Raw genomic sequence first — 24,746 nt, 5'->3', positions numbered from 1 at the left:
TGGATTGCCCGTGTGGTGCCCATGGGCACAGATATGCATGCAAAGGCCTTCCCTGACATCCACAGGGTCCCCTCCCTTCCCCGTTCTTGACTCTTGCTGAAATTAGATTTGAAGGGGGGAAAGAAATATATTTCAGCCAATAGAATGTCCCCCCCCCTAATTGCAGTGTGAGGGAGTAATTGGGAGGGTTGCAGGTGATGAGGGGGAAGTTCCTTTCCTCAGCTGTAACCCGTTAAAAACACCCTCATGTCCCAATTACAATTCAAAGAAGCTTCTCAAAAGCCTAACTGGAATGGAGACCAATTGATGAATTGGTGGTGTCATTGCTGGGGAGAGAAGGAAATTGCCCCTTGAAAACCATATTCCGTTCACTTCAAAATGACTTTTTTGAGGGTACATGTGTGTCTGCAATATGTGTGCATGTGCTGCATGATTGTGGTGTACGTGTGGTACTCATAACAGTTTCTCAGGTTTGCAAATAGGACCATGAGCCAGAAAAGCCAGTGACCTCTTCATTATAAAAATAAATAAGATATCACCAGTTGTAAATGAATCAATATCATTTTTACTAGCCTTCTGTGACTTTTATATAATTTTGTGGGGCTTGGTTTTTTGATTTGTTTATTGCACACTCCTACAAATTATCTAGCAATTCCTTCAAAGATAGTGTTTCCATTTGCCGCCATTATTTTACATCAAGCAACTAGTGCTGTAATAATCACATATTAATTCTCTATCCTTAAGGGGTATTCTGTTGTCATATTTTAGGAGAAAAAATAGTGGGTCCAAACGTATTTTATAGTTCAGCATTTTTCCACTGCATTTTAAAATCTTCCTCCATAGCTTCTTTAGCTTCCCTGCCCTTCAGTAAAAACACTTTTAATTGTCTGACAATTCCAACCATTTGAAATGAAATTCTTGATCATATTTTACTTATAGATAGTAGAGTAACATTTCACCCCATTAAAAGCTTGCAGCAATTTTCTTCATCTTTAATGAAATGGAGTGGACAGTTCTCCCAAAGTGTCCTCATATTTGCCCCACAGGTCTACTGTCTCTCCCATCTTAGGTCCATTTTAAAATGCTTTACCCCATCCAATTCACATTCATAGTGTTGCAATATTTTACAAGCTTTGGGTAGAACCTGCTTCTCATTAGATATAAATTCTCTCTAAAACTGGTCATATTTCTTAGCTGCATATCTGATCTCAAAAATTATTCAGATAATATGGAATCTGATAAAATTCAGACCAAGGAAGATTTATGCCTCCTAATTTGTGTTTGGTTTTACTGTTCAATCTATTGTTCTCAATTAAAATGGATATACCTAAACAGCCCCTTTCTCCTCATATTTTCATAAATCTGTACTACATTCTGAAAGTGAACAGAGACTTTCATAGACAGTCTTATTTTATGTCTGTCCCATAATGAAAGAAGGCTTGCTAGTATCTCTATTTTTTTACTTCTTTTCTACTGAAGTTCTGATATGTGTTTCTTGTAATTGACATACTAGTGAATATGGGTTTCTTACAGTTGTCATGATTCTAGATTTTTACATTTCAGGAGGAAATGCCACTTTCTATTGTTTTAAGTAATTTCCTCATTTATAACTTTAATTCCTCCTCACTTTCTGCCATCAAGGTTGTGTCATCTGCATATCTGAGGTTGTTGATATTTCTTCCGGCAATCTTAATTCCAGCGATCTTAATTCCGGCTTCGGATTCATCCAGCCCAGCCTTTCGCATGATGAATTCTGCATATAAGTTAAATAAGCAGGGAGACAATATACAACCTTGCCGTACTCCTTTCCCAATTTTGAACCAATCAGTTGTTCCATATCCAGTTCTAACTGTAGCTTCTTGTCCCACATAGAGATTTCTCAGGAGACAGATGAGGTGATCAGGCAGTCCCATTTCTTTAAGAACTTGCCATAGTTTGCTGTGGTCGACACAGTCAAAGGCTTTTGCATAGTCAATGAAGCAGAAGTAGATGTCTTTCTGGAACTCTCTAGCTTTCTCCATAATCCAGCGCATGTTTGCAATTTGGTCTCTGGTTCCTCTGCCTTTTCTAAATCCAGCTTGCACTTCTGGGAGTTCTTGGTCCACATACTCCTTGAGCCTTCCTTGTAGAATTTTAAGCATAACCTTGCTAGCATGTGAAATGAGTGAAATTGTGCGGTAGTTGGAGCATTCTTTGGCACTGCCCTTTTTTGGGATTGGGATGTAGACTGATCTTCTCCAATCCTCTGGCCACTGCTGAGTTTTCCAAACTTGCTGGCATATTGAGTGTAGCACCTTAACAGCATCATCTTTTAAAATTTTAAATAGTTCAGCTGGAATACCATCACTTCCACTGGCCTTGTTATTTGCAGTGCTTTCTAAGGCCCATTTGACTTCACTCTCCAGGATGTCTGGCTCAAGGTCAGCAACCACACTACCTGGGGTGTACGAGACATCCATATCTTTCTGGTATAGTTCCTCTGTGTATTCTTGCCACCTCTTCTTGATGTCTTCTGCTTCTGTTAGGTCCTTACCACATTTGTCCTTTATTATGGTAATCTTTGTACGAAATGTTCCTTTCATATTTCCGATTTTCTTGAACAGATCTCTGGTTCTTCCCATTCTGTTGTTTTCCTCTATTTCTTTGCATTGCTCGTTTAAGAAGGCCTTCTTGTCTCTCCTTGCTATTCTTTGGAAATCTGCATTCAATTTCCTGTATCTTTCACTATCTCCCTCGCATTTTGCTTGCCTTCTCTCCCCCGCTATTTGTAAGGCCTTGTTGGACAGCCACTTTGCTTTCTTGCATTTCTTTTTCATTGGTATGGTTTTAGTTGCTGCCTCCTGTATAATGTTGCGAGCCTCCATCCATAGTTCTTCAGGCACTCTGTCCAGCAAATCTAAATCCTTAAACCTGTTCCTCACTTCCACTGTGTATTCATAAGGGATTTGGTTTAGATTGTATCTTACCGGCCCAGTGGTTTTTCCTACTTTCTTCAGTTTAAGCTTGAATTTTGCTATAAGAAGCTGATGATCTGAGCCACAGTCAGCTTCAGGTCTTGTTTTGGCTGACTGTATAGAGCTTCTCCATCTTTGGCTGCAGAGTATATAATCAATCTGATTTCGATGTTGCCCATCTGGTGATGTCCATGTGTAGAGTCGTCTCTTGTGTTGTTGGAAAAGCGTGTTTGTGATGACCAGCTTGTTCTCTTGACAGAACTCTATTAGCCTTTGCCCTGCTTCGTTTTGATCTCCAAAGCCAAACTTGTCAGTTGTTCCTTTTATCTCTTGAATCTCTACTTTAGCATTCCAATCCCCTATAATGAGAAGAACATCCTTCTTTGGTGTCACTTCTATAAGGTCTTGTAAGTCTTCATAGAATTGGTCAATTTCAGTTTCTTCAGCACCAGTAGTTGGTGCATAAACTTGGATTACTGTGATGTTAAAAGGTCTGCCTTGGATTCGTATCGAGATCATTCTATCATTTTTGAGATTGCATCCCAGTACAGCTTTCGCCACTCTTTTGTTGACTATGAGGGCCACTCCATTTCTTTTACGGGTTTCTTGCCCTCAGTAGTAGATATGATAGTCATCCGAACTGAATTCGCCCATTCCCGTCCATTTTAGTTCAGTGATGCCCAGGATGTCAATATTTATTCTTGCCATCTCATTTTTGACCACATCCAACTTACCCGGGTTCATGGTTCTTACATTCCAGGTTCCTATGCAATATTTTTCTTTACAGCATTGGACTTTCCTTTCGCTTCCATGCATATCCGCAACTGAGCGTCCTTTCAGCTTTGGCCCAGCCGCTTCATCAGCTCTGGATCTACTTGTACTTGTCCTCTGCTCTTCCCCAGTAGCATGTTGGACACCTTCCGACCTGAGGGACTCATCTTCCAGCGTCATAACTTTTATATGCCTGTTGTCTTTGTCCATGGAGTTTTCTTGACAGGGATACTGGAGTGGCTTGCTGGTTCCTCCTCCAGGTGGATCACGTTTGGTCAAAACTCTCCACTATGACCTGTTCATCTTGGTTGCCCTGCTCGGTATAGTTCATAGCTTCTCTGAGTTATTCAAGCCCCTTTGCCACGGCAAGGCAGTGATCCATGAAGGGGCCATGAACAATACCAGACCTTTAAACAATATGCTAGGACTTCCCCCTACAAACACAGAGAGCAACAATAAATGGAAAGATTTACACATATTCTGCCCCGTAACACTTCAGACATTGTATATCTGAATGCTCCAGGACTGAATGCAAGAACACCCTCCCTGCACATACTGTAGAAAAGTAGCACATTATGGAGAAGCACCTGGTAAGATTATTCTTTCTAATATGCCAGTTTTCCATGGGTGGATACTCCACCTACAACTGGTACAATCCAGTGCTACAATCCAGTAAGAGCTGCATCACATAGAATAATAGAATTGTAGACTTGGAAGGGGCCACGAGGGTCATCTAGTCCAGCCCCCCTGCGATGCAGGAACCTTTTGCCCAATCTCAAACCCACAACCCTGAGATTAAGAGTCTCATGCTTTATTGACTGAGCTATTCAAGAATCTACTGATACTGCAGCTTGGCTCTTGAGGAATCATTCCTAAGTTAGCAGAAGCACCATGGGAATGACCTCCCTGTGGATTCTCCCCATGCTGTCCCAGCAATGGGGCTAACAATTTGGTGCCTTGTGGGCTGTATCATCACACAGTCAGGAAGAAGAGTAAAGTTTGGGAAACTATCATGGTATTCATATGACTACGGAATACAAATATTACCAGAGACGTGTGGAAGGTGGAACTGAAGAATAATTTCTAAGATACTGAATGACAAGGACTTGAGCACTCAGGGAATTTTCATCATTGCTGGAGAGGGCATATCAGACTAAATGCACCATTGCTCTAAGCCAGCTTGACATATTTGTTCTTATATAGACATGCAAGCACATGCATACCTATTCTGGAAAGAAACAGTACAGTAGGCACTTTATATGTAACAGCACGGCACTACTTTTTTTGCAAATTGTTGCCATTTCACATGAGGGTGTTTATTGGTGTGTGAAGCAAGACTTTCAGCCCACCCAGCCGAGTGCAAGTCTTCCATAATTTCATTTGCCTTCTGTGACGTTATCACATAAACTCACCTGACTGGGTAGTGCTATGATGTTATTGTCTTCACCACAGAATCTCTTACTCAGTGAGATCTAAGGGTGGAAAAGCTCTTTTCAGCTTAAAAAATGGGGCCAAAGGAACAACTGATGCGGCAGAATAGCTACAAGGAAGTGTTACATGAACATGAAACGGCAACAATTTTTTTTTTTGGGGGGGGGTAGTGCAGTGCTGTTACATATAAAGTGCCTACTGTACTGTTTCTTTCCAGAATAGGTGTGCATGGGCTCCCCAATGTGAATTGCACACCCCAAGGAATCAGTTATGTATGATTAGATCAGGATCAATGGGGGGAGCAGAACCAGGCTATCTGCAACACAACTGGTCAGTTAGTTAAGTATCTTTATTTATTTATCTGATTTAGGGGGGCACCTGCCCCCCCTGGCTATTCCCATGTCCTTGCCCCCGGTCTCCTCACTTCCTGGAGCAGGTTTCTTCCATCAGTTGTGTTCCATGGCAAGGAACTTGGAGCGAACCACTGCAAACCAAGCAGGACTCTCTCTGCAGAGACCCGCGGCTTCCATTCCACATAGCCGCACCCTAAGTTCTGCTTCTTGGTCTTACTGGAGTGTGATGGAATGTTGAGAAGTGGGTTAGAAATATGCAGAAAGCTTTGAATAATTGCAGTTTCTAGGAGAGAGAGTTGTGCTTGCATCTGGAATGACGCACCATTTTTTCCTCAACTCTGGGATAGCCTTGAGCAAACCAGTGTCACTGAGTTTCCCAGCTGTAAAGGGGGATTAAAGCAGTACTATTCTCATGAAGCAGGGAGAAAGAAATGCTGAACCACCTGGTAGAACTGGAAGCGCTATATGAAAAACTACATTTCTTCTGGCTGAGTCAACAGTTCCCATTACCTTTTCTTTGAACTTTTTCAGCAGCATCAAAACAGGGGCCAAGCAGTAGAGTTTAGAAGATTGCTTGGGAAGCACAAAGTTCCAGCTCCCATCTGCAGAGCTGCCATGAGATCAGCCCTGTTAGATCAAATCACAGGCCTCTCTAGTTTTCCCTCTGCAGACGCTTCTAAGAAGGACATGAGCACCATAGCTCTCCCCCATTGTTGATTTCCAGCAACTAGTTTTCAGAGATATGGTGCCTCTGATCCTGGAGGGAGACTAAAGCTATCACGACTAGTAGCTTTATCCTCCATGAATTTTTCTAATCCCATTTTAAAGCCACCAGGGCTGGAGGCCAAATTCCCTGGTTTAGCAACGTGCCGTGTGAAGAAGTACTTCCTTTGGTCTGTCCTGAATCTGATACCACTCAACTTCATTGGATGATCCTGGGTTGTAGCCTCATGAAAGAGGGGTAAAACTTCCCCATGCCATCCACATGCCCCATGATTGTGTCACACCATAGACACACACCCCTTTTTCTAAACAGTTGTAACCTCCTCTCATAGGAGAGGTGCTCCAACCCATTAATAATTGTGCTCCTAGGTCTACACTATCTTTTATGAGGTACTGTGACCAAAACTGTACACAGTTTTCCAAGTGTGGTTGCACCATAGATTTGAAGAATGGTATTATTATACCCTGATTCCAATGAGATGGAAATCTGAAACTTTGCTGTAATGTATCCTGTTTCAGGGCTCAATCACTTGTTTGTTTGTTGAAGCACACATTTTCAGTCTCACCATGGCATTTGGGTCAGTCGGGGTCCGGGGAGAACTCAATGAAAGTCTCTTTGGGCTCAAAGGGGGAATAGCCTCCCTGCCCTCCTAAAGCAGCAGTGTGGACTCCCCTTTCTATTAGCCCTGATGTGCAATGATGGCGGGAGGAATATTAGGCTCATTCATATCAGCAGTGCAGATAGTAAGCTTCCTATACCTCCATGGATTCTTTGTGTCCCATATGATGTTCTCCTCCTAATCACTGCCTTCCCAACACATTCCTTTCCTGTCCCCCCTCCCCCGCTTTCTCCTTTTTGGTATATCCCTGGTATAAGAAAACTGGGGTTGAGGGAGGGGAAAATGTGGGAAGGCAGTGATTTGGAGGAGAATGCTGTATGGATAACTGAAAATTAATGGCGGCACAGGACTGTTATGCTGACTGTCCACATTAAAAGACAGTGTGGATGAGTCCTGGAACCAACTCCTAAAGGTGAGGTCCCTTTACCCCCCCCCCATAAAATGTTTGAGGGGGCCACCCTCCCAAAGTGACTGGTCATTGCCATTCCAATTGTGCCATACGATCAATTATGGGATGGGGCATATCTGCTCCCCATGGACATAGCCAGGATTTGGGGCGGGGGGGGGGGGCAGAACCAAGCTTCAGTTAAGTATTTTTATTTATTTGCTTGATTTAGGCAGGCAGCTGCCGCTTGTACACCCATGCTGTCCCCCAATATTTTATTCAAGTTGGCACCCCTGGATGAGTCCATTGTCAGCAGTGTTGCCCATCTGCCCATGCTAAGCACTACTCTCGCCTCCTAAGGAAGGAAGGGGGGGCAGAGAAGACAAAGAGAGAGACTTAGCAGAAGATTATGCCCCCAAGAGGGTGACTCAGGTCTGGCCAACCACTCTCCACACAAACCCTTTCCAGATTTGGTCCCTAACAAGAATGGAGTGGCCATCACTCAACAGCCCTGCTATCCCTGGCATCAGCTCTTTCCTGCTTCTGGGTATACTCACACTCACTAAGAGAAGAAGTGGAGTAGACCCTCACAAATCCTTCCATCCCTTTCCTGCCATTGTGCAGGTGTTGAGCAAGGATTGTGTGTATGTGTGTTGGGGTGTGTGTTTAGTGGAATCACTTTACTATACCACTTATTCTATGTACAGGAGAGCCAGAAGGTTGCATGGTGATTATGATTTTTAAAGATTAGGAAGACAGAAACAGCTGTAAGGCGGCTGTAGGAATAGCAATCATAAATAGTAGACATTTTGGAAAGGGGGCATTTGCAGTTTCGATTATTTGTTAGCAAAATGCCCATGACTGTGACAAGGGGATTGTGAGGGAAGGACCTGCGTATATCAGGGAATGCTGAAATTACAGCAAGGGGCTCTTGTTGATGACAGACGGAAGCGGAGTTTTGGCCTGAGGTCCTGGATAGCAAGAGCTAGAACAGATTATGCACCAACAAAACAAGCAGATACGAAAGTAAGAGGCATTACTAAAATTTGCTCAGTTTACCTAATTTAGAGGTTGTGGACTTCAGCTTTTCTCAGTGTAGAATTTGAATTGTCATGGTTCACAGCAGCCCTCATTCTATTTCTATAGAAAATGGACAGAAGGTGAGGCTGGTAAGTGCAGGCTCCTGCCAAAATATGAATGGGCCATGCTAGATTTATGATGTGAACATGGTGTGTGTTGGGCCATTAGAATATATATTAATGAAGTCATGCCTTTACTAGGCCCAAGCAATAGCTAAGCACACACATTCACACATAGTTATTGAAGAAATACTATTCTAAAGTTTGAAGAAAAAGAAGAGGATTTAAAGCAGCAGTTAATTTATCATAACCTTTTTTATTAATTTGAAAGGTGACCCCTGATTAATCATGGAAGCAGGCTGTTATTTGTATAAAGCAAGTATTTTGTCTAGCTCCCCCATATTGCACTCCAGAGCAGTGGAAAGGGAAGCAGCATTAAGTACTATAAACAGTTAGGTAGGGCAATTGCTAAGGGTAAGCAGGCAGGCAGGCAGGTACACACACACACACACACACACACACACACACACACTACATTCTACAAATCTGAACTTGCAAGGCTGGCTGCAGGAGGTCAGCTTTCTATTGCCATGCTGGGTCCCTCTTATTCTGTTAAGGTAATCCAGGGGACACCCCCCCACACACATTTACGTGTGGGTTACGTTCTGGGTCACTGTGCACATTGGCCTGCCCATCTCCGTTCCCCCCCCCCTTTCTGGTGCCAAATGCAGCACACACGTGCATGGGCACACATGGCATCAAACGCGCAGCTTGAGAGTTGCCTGTAAATAGGGTTACACACTGTAGGCAATTGTTAATTAATTAATTGGATCAATAAATAACATCATGAGGAAATAAAAAGATGCTCTGATTAACTAGGCAGTGGATTTCTCAAACTATTTTTAATACACATACTTACAAAAATGTGTAGGGATGTGTATGGAAGGTAGGAGAGGATATATCAGATATTATCCTTCCTTGCTCAAGTTTGTGAGTACAGCAGAGTGCATCCCTTTGCAGCAAGACAGGAAGCTGTTGATTCAGCTGGTTTCAGCCTTTTTTATGAAGCAACCAGGATGCCTTGGTGCAGCCAGGATTCTTCCTGGTATTTCCCCCCTTTTATCCCACTTAAAACAATAACAGCACAAAACAGTCTTCTTAGAATAAAATAGAGTTTACTCAAAGTTCACATTCAGTAGCAATCTGATGGCAGGCTTAGGTTGCAGTTACAGGTACATATTGCAGTTTAGATTAAAGTGAAGCCTGAACTATGGATGAGGTATGAGAGATCAGACTAGATTGCAGGAAGCAGAGGAAGAGGCAAGAGAGTAAGAGCAAGAGGGGGTGACATCACTAGCCTTTTATGAGTCATGCCCATCTCTACCTGGCCGCATCCAGAGGGAAGTGGCTCCCACAGGTTTGACAGGAAGTCCTCCCTGTTGGCCCCACATCCTCTGAATGTCCATTCTAGCAAACAGGAAATGTTGGACTTGGCTGCTCTTTCTGGATACCCCACATTAGGCGCCATCTTCAAAGTGCCCACTGCCTCCCACAAGCCTGCAAAGTCTACTGTGGCCTGCACATGCATTGCTTTGAAAGTTGATTTGTTAAGTTGATTTCCACCGGATACACATTTAATTGGTTAATTCATCTCTATAATAATTATGCTTTGTTGACTATGATTTATTTACTCTTGTGATGACCCTGAGAAAAATGGCCTCGTTAAGGTTCTAAAACCAAAGGAAGTCTTCTCCCATCCTAAGTGTTTTTACTGATGGAATTTGCATATGAAAAATATGTAAATTTAATCAGTTTTTTAATAGTCGCTTCCCATGTATATAACTATGCTGTTCGATTGAATTACCCATTCCTATGTTCACTCAGTAGCAAACCTCACCAAGCTCAATGTTAACAGGTAGGTCTGCTCCGGATTGCAGGAATACACCGCCTTCCTTTAGGCGCCAGGCGAAAACGATCCTCTTCCACCAACCTCTGGGCTGATTAACATCCTATATCATTTTAAATGAGTTTGTGGGAGGGGGAGTTTGTTCTTGCTCTTATTTTTTATTATGCATTATGCATTTTGTGTATTTTTATGCTGTGAGCTCTTCGGATGAAGGGCGGTATACAAATTTAATAAATAAAATAAAAGCAGTGGGACTTTCTTCTACGGATCGGGATGCACGTTTGGGTTTTAATCGGATTACAGACGCAGGATTAGTTTTTAGCTTGCTTTTAATGTTACTATGTCTGCTGAAGAGGGTGTGTGTGTGTGTGTGTGTGTGTGTGTGTGTGTGTAATTTTGCCGAAGACAAATGCTTCGTTTGCAGACCCTATAATTATCTGTGAATCCCCCTCCCCTTTATTTTGTATGTGGAACTGGAGAGATGAGCGTTGGAAATGCAAAAGGCAGCAGAGGAGGTGTGCGCGCGAAGTGTGTGTGCGAGAGAGCGAGAGCGAGAGATCCTCCTACCTGCAGCTACAGATCGCAAGATACGTGGTGCTACCTGGAGAAGTCAGAACAAGTAGAAACGCATTGAACTTCCAGGCTGCGGCGAGGCAGTCGATCCCCAGCGACGCCTGCTCTCCTCTCCAGGAGACTCCCCTCGCGATCCTCGATGTGGTTGCTTTTTGCAATTCAAAAAAATGCAAAAGCCCTTCTCTCTGTCTTCCCCCTTTGTTGTTTTTTGGCCCCCATGGTTGCAGGGGGAGCCGATCGTTTGAACGCTGCCTTGGCGCCCCCCTGCCGGGTCTTTGGAGGAATCCCCCAAAGGCTTCCTGCTGCTGGGATTTAATCGGCAAAGATCCCTTTTGCGACCGCTCCGCTCTCTCGGCCCCCTCCCCCCGCACAATTTCATATTATATGGCTCCCTCCATGCCCTCCTAGATCATGCACAGAAACTTCCGAAAGTGGATTTTCTACGTGTTTCTCTGCTTCGGAGTCATCTATGTCAAACTAGGGTGAGTACGAGACCGGGCTGCGTCGGGGGCGGCGACGGCGAGGGGGGTGTCGCGATCCGAGGAGAGCTTTCTGAAGTTGTGTGTCAACAATGCCACATATTGCTTTTTGTTGGTTAAGTCATTGCCCTCCTTTGCACCGCTTCTGTAATGGGTTGTTGCAAACTCGCAGGCAGGTTTTCGGGCACCAAATATGAGATCTCTGGAAGGGGTGGCGGGGACCTGGATGTCTGCTGCCCGTCCCAGCCCCGAGCTCGCCTTGAGAGAGAGAAAGGGCTTGTGAATCCGAGCCGCGCGTCGGTCAGCTAAAAGAATTATCGATTTCTTCCTCCCTCCCACCAGTTTGGAGGCGCTGGTCATGTGAGCACAGCAATTGGCAAAACGTTGCTGCGTCGCGCACTGTCTGGTCTACGTGCCTGAGTCTGCAAAAAGGGACATTTTACATATTGTTGTTTCGTTTGTTAACTGGGGTAGGACAAAGAGGGATTGAATAACTGTGGTTTTGTTTTGTGTGTTTTTTAAAAAACAATAACCCAGCAACACATCCCTGGATAGCTCAGACTGCAGTTCCAAGTACAGATTTACTTAGAAGTAAACGCCATTGCAATGAGAGGAACTTTCTTCAGAGTAAAGGTAGACACTGTGGGTGAGACCATAAAGAAGCAGCTTGCGTTTCCTTTGGAACTCGGCAAGACTTACTTCTGAGTAAAGGTGCACAGGATCGCTGCAGCCTCCTGAGCACGCTGACTGGGGAGGAAAGTCCGCAGCTGAACCCAGGAGGTCTCCCTTTCCAAGAGCGCAGAGCTAGGGTCCAGCTGCCGAGGCTGCAGGGGTTAACTCCTGAGCAGCCGGCTGACCCAGAAGCTCGCCTTCCTCCTTCGGAAACGGGCTTTGGAACCGCAGCCGAAGATCGGGAGCCTACTCCGGAGTCGCTCCCGCGGAATCCGGAGCGGGACCATCCTGCCCCAGAGAGAGCGGGGGCGTAGGATCGCTGCTTCCCTGCAGACCCGACGATCAGCAAGACTCACCTCCCCGTGGGCAGGATCCGGCTGCGCCCAGCGCCAGATCCCTGAGCCCATTTCCTGGGAAGCAATGTAAACTCTGAAGCGGTGCAGGGGAGATCCTGCCCACCCCGAAGAGGTGGGTGTAGGGAAGCTTCGGAGGGTGCGATCCTGTCTCCCTCCTCCCGCAATTAAAATCCGTGGGAGGGATGTGTGTGTTTGCATGCGGGGGGGGGGTGTCAGCCACCAGTTGCTAGCCGGGCCCCAGCGACCCTCCAAAGCATCCCTCGCCCCCGGGAGAGGGATCCGCCCCTGGCCGGCAGCGGGGAGATCCGGAGCGGCGGAGGCCAGGGTCGCTCTCTCGCCCTCCCCGAGACGGGATCCGAGGCACCTGCTGGGCGCCTGGGGGGGGGGCAGCAGGCTGCAGGGCAGAGCAGGGGGCAGTTGCCCGGGGGGGGCAGTTGCCGGGGGGGCGCGCGGGGCAGAGGCCGGGGCTCTCCTTCAGCAGACCAGGCCGGCCGGTCTGCTCGCCCTGCCTCCTCCCTCCTGCCTGCCTGCCTCCCTCCTGCCTGCCGCGAGTTGTATTTCCACATTCCTTTGCTCCAGCCGAGTTTCTACCTGTTGAACCGCACGTTAAAGATCCCTGCCTTTTATTCCGCCCCCCCTCCTTTTGCATAGCTGCGGGATTATTCCTCTCCCCCCCCCTCTCTCTTTTACGGTCCAAAATGCACAGAGGGAGTGTGGAGCTGCAATCCTGACCCTTTGAAGCTTCACCTGCCCATGGGCCGGGCGAGAGGCGCTTGCTGCCAGTCGGGCTGGCAGACTGGAGCAGGTGCTTTAGGGAAGCCCAAGGCGGCTGGGCACCAACCCTGCAAGGCAGACCGGGGCAGTCGGGTGCGGTGCGGCGCAGTCGCGGGGCCGGGCGTGTGGGCCCAGGGACTAGTCCTGCTAGCCAGGGATAATGGGACTTGTAGTCCTGGATTGGCCGTTTAGCCAAAGCCGCTTCAAGGCGGAGTTGGGATTCGAACCCGGAACCCCCTTCCCGACTGAGAGTCATCAGACCCTGCCGTCGTATGAGCTCAGGGTGAAGTCTCGCTGTCCTAAGTCGGGCTCTCTCCCAAGCCCTAGCCCCTGCGATATAGGCCACCAAGTACATATTTCTCTTGCAGGACCTCCTTGGGCTGAGTCACGTTGCTTGGGGAGTCTGGGCTTGGAAGCTTGCAGCCCTGACCTTCTGCTCATTTATGCCACATTGAAGAGGGTTAAAGCAGGCACTGAAGAGGGTTGAGGTCCTGTACACATTGAAGTCAATGCACAGTTGCTGGAGTCGGGAAGGAGCCCTGCTTAACTCAGTGGCCTTTATTTCCCAGTAAATGTGGGTTTCAACTTGCCAGCGTACATAGGGCTGTAGCTATTTCTCGCCACGAGTAAGTTCAATGGGGCTTGCACCTAAGAATGTGTGTGTGTGGGACTGTGGCTTCTCTGAAAGTCTGTCACTTTCACACAGAGTTTTAGGAAGGGCTGAATCACAAAATGCCTCTGGTGATTTGATTTTGTGGAGGAATTCATGTTCAGATCATGGCCCTAGCAGAATGTGTGAACGCGTCCTGTGGAAACATCCCAGGCAGCTACAGGTTCCACCTATGGTTTTGGAGGAGCCATTCCACATGTGCAGCACATCTGATGTTGCAGCCAACCAGTGCCCAACATGCACACAAGAACCAGTTCTTTTCCTATTGGACAAAGGTTCATCTCTTGCTGCCACCATGTCAAAGTGCAGCTAATGCAAGAGAGAATGAAGAAGATGGACTGAGCAGATGTTCCAGGCCCTCACACCAATTTAAGCCCAAGCCAAATAAGAACTTAAGGAAAGAGAGTCCAGGTGGACCAGACATCTGGCTCATCACCCTGTTCTCCCACAGTGGTTAACCACATACCTCCCCTCAGAGAGCTGACATGCAGGACCCGAAGGCATCCGCCATCTGTCATGGAGGTTCCCAGCAAATGGTATCCAAAGGCCTTCGAGCCTGAAGGCTTCCTTCTACCATCATGACTAGCAGCCATTATGTTCCTATACTCCTTTAAGACCACCTAAGTCAGTGGCTGCCATCACATTTTCTGGCTCTGGCAATGCATTCCATACCTGCATTAAATGCTGTCTATCCTGAATCTCCTGCTAATCAGTTTCATAGCATGACCTAAGTTCAAGTATTGGGAAAGAGGAAAAATGTCCCACATTTTGCTGTCACGTTTTGCTCTCAGTCACTGGTTTGTTTGTATTGAACGTAAGTTTCAACCAGGGGTCTCTGTGTCTTGTGAGGTTCCTGCCACATCAAAACTATTGTTTTCCGCTCAGATAGCGTTATGGGAGCAGTGGTGTCTAGAGCCCACACAACAGCTGACCCTGCCGTAAACTCTATCTCACTGTTTAGCAGAAGCAAGTCACAATTATTTCAAATGGATGTATATCCAACCCTGTGCTGTGCTTACATTGGGAATGTTTCATACTTTGGAATAAATTCTATTGAGATAAATGGGATTAACTTCAGATGCATTAGACTATGTCACTGATCTGATGAAAAGAGTTGACCTGTGCATAAATGTGCTTCTCTTTAACTTTGCGTTTGTTCCTTGGTGCTGTAGGGACTAGTCCACACATTCATGAATATCCATTGTTCTGCACTTCCTGATATTGCTCTTGTGTATTTGTTTTTAAGGCGATATGAAGGTCCTATATGGCATTATACCTGTGATAGACCACTCACACCTGCAAGTGAAGCCCTCCCCCAATAATGCTGTCATTAAGTGATGAATATCTGGGAGCCAGCCCTGTTTCCAAATAAGATGCTGAGATGTTTAAGCACTGGGTTGCTATTTTCCTCTGAGACTGTGTTCTTGTTCTTTAGCAAAGTGCAGCATTTAACTGGCGTGCTCAGAGCTGATGGTGGTTAGTTTGTGTATTGTATAATCAAAGAGATGAAAGTGACTTATGAACAGTTCAGGGCCAACTGCAAAAGTATGTTCTTGCAGTAACCCGATAAACTAACTCTTTCTTACTCACCTTCATCCTGCTGCATCTCACCACTTTGTTCCCAAGGCATCAGATTCATTTATGTTGAAGTAGCCTCTTTGCCTAGGGATGCTACCAGCATCTCAAGGGTTCCAGGACTCTCTTCTTTTTGTTTTAGGGGGCTAAGGGACAGTTCACACATGTCTGCACATCTCAGGACTGGCCAGCCTTTGATGAATTGCAGCTGAATGTGAATGGATTCCCTTTTTTGTTTTCTGAAAGTTTATATTTAGCATTTGCATGAGAATTCTCAAAATACCTTACCAAATCTATGTCAATTATATGGGATGTAACATCACAGAAAGCAGTCAAATACAACATTTCCTGTTTGCCCAGAGTGAACACACAGGGAGATGTTGCTCCAGCCAGGAGGACTTGTGACACCTGGTCTGGAACATTCTCCCCCTGCATATGACCAGGTAGATGGGCGTGACCCTGGGAGACCCTGTAAAAGGGCTGTTCATGCAGCTATCTTCCCTCTCCCTCTCTCTTGACGCTTCTCTTGATGCTGTTTTCTTGATGCTTTTGCTGTCTGTTGGCTCTCAGACAGCAGCACATGGGCTCAATCCCCATATGGGATAAAACCACACTCTCTTCTGTAACTACAAGCTAAAGCTTGCCTTCAGGGTCATACTGTGAACTGAATGTGAGTAAACTTCTTATTACAGTTGTGTCTTTATTCTTTTTAAGAGGGAACAGAGGGGATTTACCAGGAACAAATCCAATCTGGACAAGCCAGACTGGATTGCTTAACTCAAGAGATTCAAACGAATCTCCTAACTAGCTTCCTGCAATACACAGGCGAATGTGCTCTGCTACCAGCTCACTAGCGTGAATGAGGAAGGATAATATACAATCAATATATCCTCTCCTACTATCAATATGATCAGCCATATTGCTGACACATTAGAACACAGTTGTAGCTTTCTATTTGGCTTCTAAGCTGATATGTGTGTCCAGAAATCTGGATTTTCCAAGAATTACAAAGCCAGACAGCAAGGTCTCCCCCCTCACACCTCTGTTTTCTTCCGTTTCAGGGAATTCATCCCAACTATTTACTGCAGCTTCTGCCTGCAAGTAGTTGCTCCTATTGAATCCAGATAGAGTTTCATGGTGTGGGATGAGTCTCTTGAACTCAGGGGATGTGGGTTCAAACCTGGCATTGGGCAAAAGATTCCTACATCACAGGTGCTTGGACTATATGACCCTCATGGTCCCTTCAAACTTTACAGTTCTATGATTCTATGATTGCAGATGACGACTTACCCAACATATATGTGTGCATGTGATACAACCATTTGACAAGGGTACTCTTCTGTATTGTTCTGTCAAGCAGAGAAGAAATGTATTTACTACATGTTTGCATCTTATCTTAACTACTATCTGGATGGCAATTTTTTCTCCAGCATTTAGAAGGAGGATACAGAGGACCAGCGCACTGAAATCTGAACCTTAATGTGAATCACACAGACTTAGCACTCAAACATGTGAACTAATAGCACTGAAACATGTGCAAAACTCATTTTTCTCACTACAGCTTGTTCCCATGTATCTGTAATTGGAGGAAGGAGGGGAGGTGTTGAGTCTGGTGCTCAGAGAGTAACGAATGTCATGAGCCCAGGCAGCTACCTAGTGGGATTTCCACCATTTAAGCGGAAAATTGAGCCATAGGCAGTGCAGAGGTCATGGTAGGTGAGGGACATACATGGGAGAGGCATGCAAGGAGAATATGCTGCACTAAAGAAGAGCATAGATCAATAATAATGAAAAATATAGAGGACCACACCCAAACAGGTGACAATTGGAAAATTGGTCCAAACTAGCAAGCACAACACTTGATTGATTGGAAACTGAATGTGTGAACTGTATCCACTGATAAGCATGAAGTTTGAGGTGAATAAAAAGTTATCTCTGTGAAGTCTAATTCACATATTCATCAGTCAATCTTATAGTAATCTGAGCATGCAATGTGTAAACTAGTCCTTGATTTATTTGACTGCAACATCGTGGTGACTTGCAAGAATTAAAAAAGGCCCACATGGCTTCCAAGAAAATGGTTTTTCCAAAAGCCAATTCAGTACAGTGCTCTCTGCTACCTGTCACGGTGCAGTCACCTTTTAAAGGAAAAACCAAGCGATGCACCTGCATCTGCCCTTGCCCTCTTTTAGCTAAATGGAGAACTGGCAACGATGCTGGCAGGTGATAAAAGCTTTCTCCCTGGATTTGTATGTGCAATGCAAATTGACACGCGCACAGCATTACCTGATGTGCATCACTTAAGGATCAAGCTTGTGTGAATCAGCCAAGAGCTGCAGTCATTCCCTAGGAAGTGTCTTGTGCGACACGCGCGCAGCCTGACTTGGCATATTTGAAATCACCCTGTCGGAAGCGGATTCCAGAGGGAGCAGGGAAGGCGACGGGGCAGCTTCAGAAAGCAGGAGGCAGCCGCTGCAGAAACTCTACTGGCGAGTTGGGAAAAACAGTTTGCGAGTCAGAGGAAAATCTCTCTCTCCTAGCTTCGTTCCTTGCCCACGCTGTTATCCCTCGTTTTGGGTTGGGGAGCAAAGTGAAACGAGGAAAGCGGGGCACGCGGAAGTCTAGAGAAAGGAGAGCAGGCTGCTGTGTGTCGTCCTCCTTGCAAAGGACGCAGGTGAGACTGAGAGGGCGATTCAGAGCCCCAGACAGGTGAATACTGATGAATGATGACCTCCTCTTTAGTCTGCAACTGCAAATGTACGGTAATAAAAAATAATAACCAGAAAAGAAAGAGAGGGCGAGCACTAGATCCTTCAGCAAGCCTAGGAGAGAGATGAAGATCCTTCACTTTCCCTAAACAATAGCGGGTGTAATTGACTCGGGCTGCTTGGAGGCTAGACTGGGGGGAAAGGCAATTATTCCCTCTTTCATCGAGCCTTGGAAAGACCAATTCTCCCCACCCCCGTGAAATCATATCCTTTTGAATGCAGTGATACCTCTTCTTCTTTCTTTCCTTCTCTCTCTCTCTCTCTCTCTCCCCCCTCCCTCTACCAGTTCCCCCCTCCCCGTACAAAAAAAAGGAGAGGGGGAACTGATAATGGAGCAGCCTGGCTTTCAATCTCTCTCTCCTCTCCATCCTCCTGTTTATTCCACACTCCACCCCCACCTCTGTCTTTGATTTGCAGAATGAAGCAAAGTGTCTGTTTTAGGTATGGGTGAGTTTTGTATTTTGGCCATATTTTTGGTCCATATTTTTGACTTAGTGAGGATGAAGATAGCGTTCAATCTCGACCTTCAGTTGTGGTGGAGAACACCAGCAAAATAACAAGGTTAGGGATGAATGAATTCAAGATCTTTCCTATCATCATCTTTATTTCATTAACTGTTGTTGTTGTTGTTGTTGTTGTTGTTGTTGTTGTTGTTGTATTACACATAGTGAACAATTCCATCAAGGTGCAAAATAGGCCCCCGCCATGAAGAGATTACAATCTAAATGGTATTGGAAGAGATCAGGGAAAGGAGAAGTCAGAGTAGTGTGGGATGAGGACGGAGAAAAGTCGTTGCCCCTTCCTAAACTCAGTTTTATGGAAAAGGTAGCTTTTAAGGAGGGATTCTTTACTGGTCTTTAGCACCCCTAAAGTACTCCACCACACTGCCTCCGTTTTCCTTACAGCAACTCTGAAAGGGTGGTCAATATTAGCTCCATATTGCGATGGTGGCGGAAGTTTTCTATGACACTTCCCGGCTCCAGCCCCCGGTCGCGCAACCCCAGCCTCTCCTCGTTTACTCGACAGTAAATCCTCGTGGGTCTTGGGGCGGCGGGTCGGAGAGCCTTCCTTGCCAGTGACTGTCTGCAGGCTTCCAGCTTCAGGCGCTGCAGCCTTCCCTTGAACCCAGTCGTATTTCCCACAAATAAGAATACAAATCGCGCTGTTAAACCCGCTCTATTAAACACTCCATTTCCTGGGTCAGCCTGTTGGCTTTGGAGGAGGAAAGTTAGATTCAGAACGATACAAAACCAGTTTCAGGCTCGGCGCTTTCGGTCTCCTTCCTCTGTCTCTCTTTGCCCACCGCCGTTGCGATGCTCAGATTGTAATCTCCCTGGAAAGGGGGAGTTATTGTTTTTGCTTGTTATTATGGTATGTATTTTCGATGTTTTTTATATTGCAAACTTCCCTGTGATCTTCGACTGAATGGCGGTATAGAAATTTTAATAATAAAATAACAACAACAATAACATAGTGGGTTCAAGTCGGCTTGCAAGGCCATTCCCTCCAAAGCCGGGGGCTCGGGCAGGAGGGAGGCAAGGTTAAACCCTGCGTTGGCTGTGTGACCTATTCTTAGCAGGGAACGTGTGGCCGAACTGAGCAGGATTTACTCCCTGCTCATCATCAAGAGCTAAATCCAGCCCCAGGAGGAGTATAGATACCCCCCACGCTTTTTAGAAGTAGAATAGAAATAATAATAATAATAATAATAATAATAATAATAATAATAATAATAATAATAATAGAATAGAAATAATAATAGTAACAGTAATAATAAAAGGTTTCTGCTGCGGCTTCCTTTTCCATGAAAATGCTCCCGCTAGGAGCTGAATGAAAGTGTTCCTGGGCTTCAGACAGTAGTTAGCCAGGCGGTCTTCCTGGATGAGCGGCCTCTGCCCAACTCCAGATTTGGCGGGGTGATGTCCCGAATGGAAGACCACGATCTTCAGCGCAGGGACAGATCCGGAGTGTATAAGATACTGACAGGTAGCCGTGTGTGTGTGTAAGAGAATATAGCGCTCTCTCTCTCTCTCTCGCTCTCGCTCTCTCTGAGAGAGAACTATATTCAGTCCTACTACACACGCGCGCGCAGTTTTCTGTCATATGAACTCCAGATATTTCACAGCGCTGTGTGTGTGTGTGTGTGTGTGTGAGAGAGAGAGAGAGAGAGAGAGAGGCAGTAAAAACTCTGATTTCCCATTGGCTGCTGCATCCCCAGGGTACTCCTTTCCGGAATCCCTGAATAGCACTGTGAACAACAATCCGGAGTGAAACACGTCACTATTCGGTTCTGAATGGGGAGGGAGCGATGGCGAAGTAGACTTTGGAGCGAGGGGCGAAGGACGCGGGGCCCGGGGCAGCTCTTTACTCCAGACCGACTGACTCCAGACACAATAGACGCGCGTCCTTCTGCCCTGGGAATAATTTACACAGGTTAAAACACTGCAGTCCTAGAGACAGGATAAACCAAATGAACAGGGCTGGGGGGGAGGGGGAGGCGCCACTTTTTATTATTCTTTCGCCCACCTGCTCCACGCCTGGCCCGCCTTGGTGGGAATGGGGGTCAATCACAAGGTGCCTCATTTAAAGGGAGCAACGCCTTACGACCCACCAACGAAATTGTATCTCTTCTTTTCCATCGCAGCACTCAGCAGATCTCAAGCGGCACTTCACCTTTCAGGCTTACACCGCCTATACAGGAGTATAGTCCCTACTCAGGAGTTAATGGGGATTTCTCCCAGGCAAGTTAGTCTAGAATGACAGCCTCACGATGCAGGATTATAAATATTACTAGGCAGATCAATGCAGATTATTATTATTATTTAAAAAAGACTTACACCCCCCCCCAGGAGCCACCTGAGGTTTTCTTTCTAAAATGGATTTCGTTGCGTTCCCTTGCACACATTCAGGGCTATGCCAAAATAGTAACAAAACGCAGAATGTAAGCTTGCTTTTGGAAGGTGACGCAAGAACATATTTTTGCACATTGCTCTGGGAATCTGTTGAGGGCCAAGGCTCTTCTCCGGATACCCTTGTCCACCAAACAGGACAAAACTTCCAGCCGGCTTCGCCTGGGAGCGCAGCTCCAGATCTCGTTAGGATCCCATATGTACAAATCTGTTCTCTCGTGTAAACGGTATCAGCTCATCGCACCAGCATGTCAGATACACGCTCCCTCTGCCACTGTCATTTCTGTGGAAACGAGACTTTCGCTTTCTAATAATAAAGGACTGCCACGAAATCGGTCTCTCTCATTGTCAAGTCTTTGAAGAGAATTTTGCCGCTAAAACAGGACACTTCAATTTACCGCATGTCTGCTGTCATAAAATCGAAGTGTTCCCGACATTTGTTTTTCTCTTTAAAGAAAGCAACAGAACAGTGATTTGGTGTGGTCTAATTGTGTGCTCGTGCGGGAGGAGGAGAGTCTGTTCCTCTTCCTAAATTCTTATTCAATTGAAAGTCCCATTAAAGTCAGTGGAATTTACCTCCGAGTAAGCCTGCTCCTGCTGATTTGGCATGGAGTCCTCTTCCAAGCCAAAGTTCCATAGGATCGGGCTGCGCGTCACTTGGCGTGGGGGGAGAGGTCTCTAATTCTAGCTCCCCTACCATAAAGCTTACTTACCTTAAGCCAGTCCCCACCACTCATCAAAAGCTACTGGTATTTGTGACTGATTTTTTGACTGAAATTTCTAAAATTGTGCAACAATTGTCTTTTGTGGAGGGCGGACCCCGGCAGATTGGCCCGCGATCCCTGGAGGAAGGGAGGACGGTAAGGATCGTGTGAATTCATTGTTCAGCTGGAGCTTTGACGCGTTTGCTCTGCAGCCAGTTTGGCCGAGGCCAATGCGACGTTTCTGAAGAAGCATGTTTAGAATTACAGCTTCGTGGTCCGATCCTATGCCAGCAATGGGAAGTCAGTCCCGTTCCAGCTCCGTGCACAGGACAGTCACCTTGATGGTGCAAGGGTCATTTAGGATGGATCTGAGTTCATTCAAAGTGCCTTGCAACTAATAAAAATAGTCTCCATGGGATTTAGAAGGGGCAAGTCACTCCTTGGGCGGGGCTGCTGAGCTTCGGGTACCAAACTGCCTTCCCTGCCGGTTGGGAAGCGACGGCTGATACCCCTTCCACCTTTCTCGATATTTGCAGATATGCACACACACCCTTATCCCGTTTCTGGGTGATGAGGGGAATCACTGACGGACGAGACGAAATTTAATCTTTCTGCTTGGAGAGAGAATAATAATTAACATTTCGCCGCCTGGGAGATTCACTTATGTCGGGAGAGGTTAGAATTCAAGGGTGTTCAGGTTTTACGCCCGCTTTGACGGCGGCCAGGTGTCCGGACCGAGTCCCGGATTCACACGACCAGCTAAAACCCCACCGGGAGGGTCGCACGGGGTGAGGGTCGCCAGAAGCCGTTGTCCACGGGGATATGTCATTCGCTCCATTTGTGCTGGTGGTGCATCGCCGCCCCCTGCCCAGGGATCAAAATGGGGAGTGCAGAAATGGAGGAAAGGCAGTTCTGGGAATGAGCTTTCCTCTGGCTGCCTAGGGAGAGAGCCAGGCTTTGTCCAAGAGAGGAAGGCAGGCTGCAGTCCAAGTACTTCCACATTTATATCCCACCTTTCCTGCAAGCTGTTGGGTCTGGGTAGCTGAGGCTGAGAGGCTGCTGTGACTGAGGCAGAGCTCGGCAGCTAGAGCAGGAGCCTCAGGGTGGTGGCTTCGAGCCCCACGTTTCACGACTGATTCTGGTCCACTTAGTCCTTCATTCACTCGGTCCTCGTCCAACACTCACGACTCCCCCGCACTCCCCTAGGAGAAAGCCCCGTGGAAGTGCAGGAGGAACGGATAGGCTCGCCCTGTGAGCTGCGAATCAGGAGTCCCTGGAAGGGGGATTTCCCCCAGCGCCATGAACCTGGTGCCACAACCTCTCCGCTTCAGCTCCGAAGGAGGGAATTCTGCGAGACCTGCTCCCTCGCAGGGTTGTTGTAAGGGTTATAACAGGGGAATGTAAACGAAGCTCTCTGAACATGGACCATTATAGAGAGACACGATAGGCAAGACCCCCGCGCTTTACTACGGAGGGAGTCGATCTCCGCAGCTGTCCTGTTCCCCAAAATTCTGTTTTAATCTAATCTTTCTGCTTGAGGGGCAGTTCACGCACCTCTTTATATAGTGCCATGGATAAAGAGGAAAGAGCTTCAAACGGTTTGTGGGGGAGTGGGGGGGATCCTCGACAAATTTCATTTCAGTGTTATAGCGGGCGCACCTCGTGAAACCACCGAGAGAGCAGGGATCTTCCCGAGCCTGGGATTGCAGAGACCGATGGTATTCAAAGGCAGCTCCCTCTCTTTCGGAGCAAGGCTGTGGCTCTGCTTTCTTCTAGAAAAAGCAACCTTTTCCAGCAGGGGCCGGTCCACCGTCCCTCAGACCATGTAGGGGGGGGGCGGCGGACTATATTTTGAAAAAAAAAAAGAACGAATTCCTATGCCCCACAAATAACCCAGAGATGCATTTTAAATAAAAGCACACATTCTACTCATGTAAACACACGCTGGTTCCTGGACGGTCCCCAGGCCAGATTGAGAAGGCGATCGGGCCTTAAGTTGCCTCCCCCTGTTCTGGAGTAGGGATGGGGACTTGCGGACCTTGCGGGTGTCGTTAGTATATAAATCCATGGGCGTAGCCAAGATTTATGTTCGCCAGGGCAGGACACCCACCTAACATCAACCTCTACCTGGCTCCATCTAGCAGATTCGGAATGAAATGTCACAGCAACAGTTGTTTTAAATTACTTTCTTTTGACCCCAGGTGCTCAGAAAAATGTCAAAATCTTTCTCCAATTTCTACTTTTAGTTCAGTATTTATTTATTTACTTGATGGGGGCAGCTGCCCCCTCCCCTTGGCCACGCCCCTTTATATATCCCATGAGTCCCAGCCAGTATGCCCAAGGGCCAGGAATGATGATGATTATATTTATTCGTGTACCTCCTTTCCCCCTAAATAGCTAAAATAGAACCCGCTAAAAACATAGGAAAGGTGCAATAATTAAAAAACAATTAATGGTGGGAGTTGAGAGTTCATCCAGGGCTTTCCCACCCCTGTTCTAAAGTCTGCAGAGTAATGGAAGAGCAGGCCTGACTACCAGCTCCCAGGGGCCGAAAGAGGCAGCCACATTTACAAGTACCGAGGAATCCCTCCTTTCCTGTTGCAGATTTTCACTGCTGTGAGCCGCTTTGGCAGCCAGTTTTGGCTGAAGGACCCCCAACCAGTTACAGTGCATGGAAATGGTAATCTGACATGCCTCGATTTTAGTGGAGGCCAAAGATAACGACGAAGCACTTTGTCCTGGGCGCTTCTCACGCGATTTGAAGCCACCCTCGCAGCGATGCCACTGTCCCCCCCCCGCCCGAGGGCAGGCGGAGGACCAAGAATGCGTGCTTAGCGAGATTTGAAGCGGGCTCCCGCATTGTGCCAGCGCAGCTCGGATGTCTCGCTCCCTCTCTCGCTCCGCACAACACCTTGTGGCTCGGGAACCTCCCTGTCTGTCTCAGGAAGGTTTCATTTAATGTTTCTGGCGGTGTTATGAAGCCAGGAGCTATCCTTTCTAAGCCAGTCACATCTGGCAGTACTGACGACGACAACAATACTTTT

At 46.6% G+C, this 24,746-nt stretch overlaps 1 protein-coding gene across 1 annotated transcript in view; it reads left to right on the top strand.

Annotated features, from left to right (window-relative positions):
• Nucleotides 1–10,836: 10,836 nt before the first annotated feature.
• WNT7B (Wnt family member 7B) overlaps nt 10,837–24,746 on the top strand; it is a 117,440-nt gene continuing 103,530 nt past the window's right edge. Inside the window, exon 1 of the mRNA XM_082223273.1 lies at nt 10,837–11,277. Coding sequence (XP_082079399.1) covers nt 11,207–11,277 — 71 coding nt within the window. The 5' untranslated portion in view covers nt 10,837–11,206. The remainder of the gene's footprint in view (nt 11,278–24,746) is intronic.

Source organism: Podarcis vaucheri, assembly GCF_965113315.1.
Source record: "Podarcis vaucheri genome assembly, chromosome: 5".
NCBI lineage: Eukaryota > Metazoa > Chordata > Lepidosauria > Squamata > Lacertidae > Podarcis > Podarcis vaucheri.
Note: the sequence above shows the minus strand (reverse complement) of the source record. Positions and strands in the feature narration are given on the sequence as shown.